Consider the following 9,022-nt stretch of genomic DNA (forward strand, 5'->3'; position numbering starts at 1 on the left):
GAAAGAGAACCAGCAATTTTATCACTGAAAGGACCTTTAAAAGACAGCAGAGCTGAGGTACACGGGAGCTGGCTGGCACTAATCTCTTTCTTCCCAAAGGTACAATGTGCCTTCCTATCCAAGCACCACAGCCTGGTGTGTAGACACACTTCAACCCAGAAGCCTAAGACAAGACAAAGCCTTCCTTGGATGCTCTCTCCAGTTACACTTACTCTTTATGCTTTGGTGAGCAAACAATAGCAATCGCCTCTGGCAGCATGAGCTGATAGGAACAGTGAGTGTGCAGGTCAACACTGGATAAGAATGCAGTCTGGGTTGGATGTGTCTGTCAAAAAAAAGAAAGAGGGCAATCTTATCAGGGGGGCTGTGCCATGGCCATGGTCCATGCTAGGAGGAAATCCTAGTTATTTTCTTTTTCTTTTTTTATCATCATTAAATAAGGACTTTTAAAAATGTCTTGCTGACAGAATCCTTCCCTTCATAGGCTTTGAGATAACCAGGATTTTGAGAAGAGGTTTGGGAGTAGTCACACACTTTCTGTTATTGGGAAAGACAGAACTGGAAATTAATTTGTCAGAGGCTTTAGATAATCTCTCATTTAATCATCACAACTCATCCAGGAGCTACTTACATTATTCTCTCAGTTTTGCAAACAAGGATTCTGAGGTTCTTAGCAGTGACTTGCCCGTGGTCACACACAAACACAGCTGTGACTAGAAACCCAGAGCTACTTTATGCAAAACCACGGACACAGCAGGGAAGCTTCCACTAGGTTGACAGCATGTGGCTGTGTATCCTTTTTATGGATCGCCATTCCCTACAAGAGGAGAACAAAAGTCTCCAAGTTGCTACAAGTGTCTGGGACTCAGTTGGTACAGCCAGTTAATACCCATATGGTGTGGCAGAAGGCAGATAATAAATGAAAAGAATTGTCTTCCTGGTTTTTGACTATATACAAACTCATGTTTATGACAGACTAATCAGAGATTCATCTGTGAGAATGAAGATCTATGCACCCATAATGATCTTAAAATTCACAGTAGATCTCAATTACCCTTGAGAAAGGAGTGCCACCATTTGAATCATGAAACCAAGGTCCTTGGCATCATTGTCTGGGTCCTGTCTCCATCACTCACTACCTCTATGACACTGCTAAGATTATTTAACCTCCTCATGCCCATTTCATCAACTGTAAAATAAGGATAATAATTATTTTATTTGTGGGGTTGTTATAAAATTAAATCAGATAATCTGTATTAAATTCTTAGAACATTACCTAGCACACAGGAATCAAAATCATTAGTTGTTATTATTGCTGTGTTTATTACTGCCATTATTTTAATATTGCCATTGTTAACTAAAGGGCAGAGGCCTGGAGAAACAGCTTCATGGCTTTACACATTAACTATGGTCAGTTGAAGAAATGCAATATTTTAAAACTCCATTCTTGTTTAATAAAATGAAGGTACAATCTGCTGATATTTATTTACAGAAAGGTACATGTTTCTTCAAGGAAAAAACAACTCTTGGTCTGCAAAGACCTGGATCAACTGAGGAATGGAAATCATGCTAATTCTTAAAACCCAAATTGTTAGTGAAGGGACCAGTGGAAGGGTATTATTTCCTAGTATCTGATTCAGTGAAAACCTTCTATTAGTACCTAGGACCTTTTATGCTTTGGTGAGAAAGTAGAAGTGTTCAAAGGAACTCTAGCACTGTGGAGGCAGCAAGCAGATTGTCAAATAGACAAATCCCTCGCCTGCAAATTTCTTTCCAGACGGAATATGCACTGTAAGACATTCGAGCCCTTCATTTTTGCCAGGAGGAGTCACTTCTGCTCCAATAAAGACTGGTCTCCACAGGAGAATGGTGCTCCCACCTGACCCCCCATTCTATGGGAATCAGAATGATGATGGTGATGACAGCAATGTGTGCCATTTACTGCCTTGGGATAGATAATGTGCAGGCACTGAACTAATCACTTTCCTCGAATTATCTTATTTCATTATTACAACAATCAGATACATGCTATCATTATCCCCACTTTACAGATGAGGGAACTCAGTTAAGCAGCAAAGTAAATAGGGGGGCTGAAGGTCACAGAGCTAGTTTAGCTGGGAAGTCTAAACTCAGATCCAGCACTGTCTGATTCTCATTCAGCTCTTGTTTCCTATGACTAAGGTATATCTGAAAAAAGTTAGCTCTGGCATCTGTTGCTAGTATCATGACAATAAAGGTCATCACAAACACTGAAGGTTAGAAATATAATATTTTGGTGTTTTCCTTGAACCACAACAATTTGATATGATGAGATAAACAAAAAGCATATTCCTAGAATTCTAAAATCATGCTAAATTCACTATTTAATGACTTAACTTCATTATTGCATGCTTTGTATATACACAGTTGTAACAGGAAAAAGTTTGTCTCTAGTTAGGGAAATGAAGGAAAAACTAACACTGACTTTACAACATAGATGTAGTTTAAGGGACTTCCATTCTTTACCAGCATATATTACAATTCTTTGCTTCTATTTATTTTGCTTTAAAATGCATTCCTATTACAGAAAATCATGTCAAACTAAACAATGCCTTTAAAATTCATCAATTTCTAAGCAAAGAATGAGGCACATTACTTACTGTTAAGTAAAACAAAGAGAGAGACATATGGAAAATTCTACAAACTCTTCATTATAAATAATTTCTTGCATCTGAGAGGCAGTTTATACTTTCCAAAGGGCTTTCACACCAGGTGTCTTGTTTACGGCTCACACAAATCCAGTGCAGGAGAGAAGGCGTTCATTAGCCCCACTGGGTCAGTGAGGGACCTGGAAACAAGGTCTCCCAACCAAGGGCACAGAGTAATTTACAAGTGGAGCTGGGACGAAGGTCTCCTCCACCTTCCTAAATGATGTATCACCAAAAGCCTGATGATTTGTGGCCTGGGGGGTGGGAGGGTGGCAGGTGTCAGTGTGGGTCTGGGTGTGTGTTCTGCCCCTACTCAGTGCCACTCTATTAGGCAAATAAGATTTAAAAAATGGTCACCAATCTGTCTTCAAGTGCTCTTGGAAGTCCCCAGGGTATGAAAATCTTGGCCAGCATTCCATGACAGTGTTATGATTTGTCCTTACCTCAGGCCCTGATGTGTGTGATGGAATAAAAAAATGTCCTCCAGACAGATTAAGCCATGGATAGGAAAAGTAGAGTATATCACCAAAACCAACAGCTACAATTTTCAAGTTCCTAGAAAAATAAGCTGAGGAATTCACTGACATTACCTCATTTAGTAGTTGCTGTCACATGACATCAATTATTATGATCCCTCTTTCATGGATGATAAAGTTGATGCTCAGATTGCTTAACTTGCCAATGTTCCTATAAAGAATTATTAGCAGAGCTGAGATTTAAGCTCGTCTCTGAGTTCGTCAGCCCTTTCTTGTTCCTATGATGGCCTGGTGGATGTTGGAATCACTATTTTGGGCCCCATCCCTTTGGCCCTACTCTGGGGCTGTATAAACAGTGATAGACTCATTCTTGGTCTGTAGGGGAGGTGCAGTAGAGTGTAAGGTCCATATTTGATGTGTACAAACACCTGTTTAAAAAAATAACACTTTGAGAAACTTTCTTAACTACTTTAGACCCATGGCCGAAAGGAAAGAACATTAATCAATGTCTGGTCAAATTAGTTAAAAATTTGGTTAGGCCTCCATTCGACTACATAAAATCACCAGAACAACTCACTCCTTTTCTTAAATGTTTCTTGCTCTTTTAACTTTGGATGGTAGGAAAAAGCATACCAGAGCCTTCTGCAAATCCAGACCTGACAGATTTAGACAGCGCTGCACATAGAAGAAAACGGAATTTTCTGGAAATTTCCATTTCCACTGGGAAAAAAATTAAGAATAAGAAATGATTTAAACTAAGCTAGATTTCCTCAAGGAGGAAAACAGCTCCCTGGGAAAAAAACAAACTGAAACCCAAAGGTCAAACGTACATGGATCCATCCCAGAGTGAGGAGATCGTGTTGATCCTGAACACTGAATAATTCTTCTACATTCTCCACATCACAGTAGTCTGGTCCTGCAGACTGCTTTGGCACGATTACGTGGGTAATAGTAAATTCATTATGCGTCTAGAAAACAATCAGCAATAAGAATAACAAGTGTGTGACACAAAAACAAACAAATCCTGAGAAGGAAGTGCAGTATTTTGCTAGAAGACTGCCCCCCAGTGTCCAATCTCCTCCTCCTAGCCTGTCACAATTCAGAACAAAGCCTCAAGCTTGAAAATGGATTATTTGCCAAAACTTTTGAGAGTTAGTTGCTTGGAACTTGAAAGCTATTTTTGCAATAGAAAATGTATCATAAAGAGGAACTGGCATTCCACGTTGGAGCATGAAAGTTTGGTTACTAAATAATATCTTGATATATGACATCTGCAGGGGAAAAAAATCAGAAAACAGAAGGTTTGTCTGGTCGGGGAGATACAGTTAAATAATTCTGTGGCTTTACTGAAGATCATTTCTGAGGTTTGTAGGGTTGATGGTGTTGTTTTTATCTTGTTAATTACATTTCATTGTACTTCAAGACTTGAAACTTTCTTCTAGTATGGGGAGGACTCACTGGAATTTTTCAGAATTAGGGTAGTGTTTTGGATTTGCAACCAGATAAAGAGAAAGGAGAAACAAATCACTCCCCTCAGGAAAGAGAAGAGTTGAGAGGAACAGGGTTGTGCATTGGCGGTTGGATCCTCAGGCAAGAGCTGTTTGTGTGGTCAGTGACCGTCCTTCCCTCTGCAGCCCCACTTCCCTCCGGCCCTAGGGCTCCCTGCACACTGGGCAGATTCCTTCCATCTTGGCTGCAACTCTTCACTCCAGCCCGCCCTCCTTTCTTGGCTTACTTTCTGTATTTTCCAGGTGTAGTGTACATATCACTTTTCAGGGAAGCCCTTCTTGGTCCCCCCCCAGACAAGGTTAGCTTCCCAGCTACATGGTCCCCTGAGAGCACCCAGGCCCATCTCTGATCAGTCATCTATCTGGTCCTCCGCAAGCATCACGTAAGCACCACGTGGCACAGACTGTGGCTGTTGTAGTCAACCAAGTGCCAACACCGAGCACAGTACCTGGAATATACAGGTACTCAGTGAATGTCTGTCCATGAAGGAATGAAGGAAAAATAAATGAACCAATGAATGAATCAATCAAACCGAGTGCAACAGATGCTCTTGAGGAGGGATCATCCACAGCACACTGCCCCTCAAAGGGAATTCTAGGTGGGCAGGAGATGGCAGGTTATTCTGCCGTGCATGTCATCTGGGCTTCCCCTCTCCTGGAGGAAGTCATCATGTACCACTAGAATACAGTGGGAGAATGTGTGCTGAATAAAACGTATATTCAACTAAACAATGTCCCCAAGCTAAATGTTTAGGAAGGAAACTGTACTTGGACCCAGAAATACCAACTAAGACCCAAAAGTAACCATGAAAGGGCACTCCCAAAGAAACATTATTCATCTTTCTTGCAAACAGGAAATTAAGTGCATCTTGTGTCTTTTTTCTCCCCCTATTTTGGTATTGTCTATGATCACATATTTCTGATAAAATCTTCCATACCTAAATATGACCTGTGCTATATGATTTCAGTTTGTTGAAACTACTGCCTTAAACTAAACAATAAAAACCTAGTTTTATTCCACAAGTGTCTGAAAAAGGGTGGCAAGATGACACCTGTCTCAGATAAAAAGAGGTAATTATATGAATATATGTGAAACGCACAATTGCACTGGATGTTTGATTTAGAAAACCAGATAGTTTTGGAAATGTGAATACCTGAAAGCTACCACTTTTCTAAGCAAAGATTTAATATATGGTTTACTAATTCTTTACAGTGGGCTTTCATAGTATCCTTGAAATGCTACCATCTGTTTTCTGGGATAATTCCACTAGCAAGGACAGTGATTGTGTGAAACTGATCTATGTAAGGAGAATTTCATAATATTTGTAACTCTTAGGAAACTGTTATTCTGTCCTGCTTGTCACAAGAATGCCAGCAGTACTGAAAGTATCATGTGCAGAGAGAGATGAAACAGAAACCATACCAGTTTTCCGCACAGTATTCCACAGGTTTCTATTCCTCGCACTGTATTAGACTCTGCCAGCAGCAGAAATTTGTGGCAAAGATCCCTTGATAAAACAACACATCTCAGTCCTTCAACCACTAAATCTAAGAAACAGAAGAGAGAGAGAAAAATCTAAAAACCAATCTTATATCCCATCCTTCCAGGCTGTTCTTGACAAGCAATTTTCGGTCAATATAAATATAAAAAATGACATCAACAGGTGCTCCACTCTCCGAATTTTAAACTCTCAAAAGTAAACATTAACTAAAAGGAAGGTAAAATTATACTTTGCATATAAATTATTACATAAACGAGTGGGAAGGTTCAAGTACTTTTATATTTTTGTGCCCTAGATCTATTTACATGTATGTGTGTGTTTTCTTTTGGCACAAAGCAAATAAACTACTAAGTGCACAGGAAGCACAGACTACATGCATCTCATAGCCTGGAAGACGCAGGGTCAGTATTCTTTATTGTGCTTTCCTTATGTTACTTATATCTTTATAAAAGTTGGTCATCATTAAGTAAAAACACTATGTTTTCAGAAATAATTAGCAGTACAGTACTTCATAAAATGGCTGCCTATCGTAACTCTTTTAAAATACATGGAAACTCAAGTTCCATCTGACAGTGTCGGCATGCAAAAATCCCCCATTTGGTCTCGGAAACTTGCCAGCAATGATACAACAGCATCAAGCAGCACGAACTACTGGCAGAAACAGAACTCACTTGGAGGTTAACCACCTGTGTATATGAGCTCCTGCAGGGCAGGAAAATGCTAATCATTTAAATTCTTCAGCCAAGATCTGGACAATTTTTCTCAATGTCTTCTTTCCTCTCCGTATAAGTGTTTACCTTTAAGATTCACGTGTTTCTTGGTTAAACTACATGAAAGAAAAAATTTGCTTAGAAATCTTCTCTTTTGAAATCTCTGCACGTGACCGCATCCAGTCCTGTTTATATCATAGAGACTCTGCTCTAGCCGGGGGCTGATCACGTTTCCTGCATTTTAAGATTGTACAGAGTAAAAGCCAGATGGTACTGGAAGCCTAGCTGTCATTCACACCACAGCACGTAGGGGTCCTACCACAATTGATAATGAAATGAGGAGAACCCCCCGGATGTTACAGAAATATGGTCCATTAGAAGAGATTCAATGTCTTGCTGGGGTGCATTTTATCACTTACTCTGAACAGCACTTAGAGTAGCAGCTGGCTTTAAGGCCCTGTTTACAGGAGGAGAGTGGCTAGCATAATTGGTTGCGTCACTTCTATTAGGTTGATCTGCAAATGCGTTGGCCAGGGAATTGTTCTGGTGTGTGGGAAAGCAAGACCAAGCGCTCCCGTCAATCTGCTCTGACAGCCCTGGGGTTTCTTGGCTTCTCATCTGACCCCGGGCTAATTCTTGCTTCTTGAGCTGATCTTCAAAGAACAGAAACTGTTCCGATTCTAGCTGCTGCCGGCGCATGTGAGCGATCCGCTTCCTTTCTGCCTCTATCAATCTCTGATGCTCCAGTTTTTTGAGAATTTCAGCTTTGTATTTGTTCTAAAAAAAAAAAAATGTGGTTGCCAGAATAAGCGGTAAGTTTCCAAGGTAAAAAAATCAAACTGGGGTTAGACGCTTGCAATCTGCTAGCAGACAGACACAGTTGGATACAGCAATAAGCCCACAGGGACGCTTACAGGACAGTGAGGAAAATATACTACAGCATGGCAAAAGCCCCTTAATCTGATGAAGGCAGCAGTTCTAAATGTACTCATATTTTACCAGAGATAGGCCTTGACAATTAAGTTCCCTCCATTCCTCTGCACTTTTAAATATCAAAAAATCAAGGTCAAGATTGTTGGCTCAGCCTGACCAATCAAACTATATGATACACAATTATCTCAGAAACAGTCATGTCACCCTAGGCAGCACTGCCCAGTAGCGAAGCCACTAGCCACGTGGGCTATTTAAATGTAAATGAATAAAATGAAATTAGGAATTCAGTTCCTCAGTCGTGAGATCCACCTATTAGGTAACATGTGGTGAGTGGCTCCCATATGAGGGAATGCCAAATGGATCATTTCCACAGTCCCAGGACGTCCTACTGTATAGTGCCACCCTCGAACCTCCTGCATTTGTCTGTGGAACTTAGTGGAGAAGGGAAATCACTAAGAAATGGTTCTTAAAATGTGGTCCAATCATCTCTATCTGAACGAACCAGGAATTTTGTCAAAAATGACAATTCCTATCCTCTCCAGTCTTAATTAAATGTTGCAGGCATTATTAGGTCAGAGAATATAAATCTTTAACAAGCTCCCCAAATGGTTTTGATGAAAACTAGACTTCGAAAGCTGCTGTAAGGTAGGGGCAGAGTGGGGAATAGAGCTTACAGCAGCTCTTTGATGCACACATGAATCATCCTGGGTCTTGTTACAGGGCCAGCTGGGATTCAGCAGGTCTGGCATGGGGCCTGAGATTCTGCATTTCTAAATGGCTCCCAGATGATGCCGGGGCCACCTGTCACAAAGGCTTACTGGTATGTTTGCTCATCTCTCCCCAGCATAAAGTCTGCTGCTCTCTTCCCCAAGACATGTCTACATGTCATCTACTTGGGTTACTATTGTGGACTGTGAGTCATTACTGCCACCAAAGGCAGACTGTGCAAAGGCTGTGCTCGTGGGGACCCTGACAGAAGGACTAGCCACACTGCTGGGTGGGAAGGGACACGGAGCTGGGCTTTTCTCCCTTTTGCTGTTCCTTTGTCTGAGCTCCCAAGGTCATTTTCAGCTTTCAGAGCTCAAACCAAATCATCAGTATCCCTATGAGGGACTCTTCTGATTTCACCTTTCCCTGACATTTCATCAAAGCACCTCACTCAGACTTCCAGCTCTGCCCACGGGAAGTAGGAAAGGTCTGTAAGCA

General features: G+C 41.0%; 1 protein-coding gene across 1 annotated transcript in view; it reads right to left on the minus strand.

Moving 5' to 3' along the window:
- STAMBPL1 (STAM binding protein like 1) overlaps positions 1–9,022 on the minus strand; it is a 43,380-nt gene that overhangs the window by 2,204 nt on the left and 32,154 nt on the right. The window contains exons 6-9 of the mRNA XM_036924068.2: positions 7,303–7,660; positions 6,095–6,219; positions 3,994–4,131; positions 213–325 (exon numbers count right to left, since the gene is read on the minus strand). Of these exons, the coding sequence (XP_036779963.1) occupies positions 213–325; positions 3,994–4,131; positions 6,095–6,219; positions 7,303–7,660 (734 nt within the window). The remainder of the gene's footprint in view (positions 1–212; positions 326–3,993; positions 4,132–6,094; positions 6,220–7,302; positions 7,661–9,022) is intronic.

This window comes from Manis pentadactyla, chromosome 8 (assembly GCF_030020395.1).
Source record: "Manis pentadactyla isolate mManPen7 chromosome 8, mManPen7.hap1, whole genome shotgun sequence".
NCBI lineage: Eukaryota > Metazoa > Chordata > Mammalia > Pholidota > Manidae > Manis > Manis pentadactyla.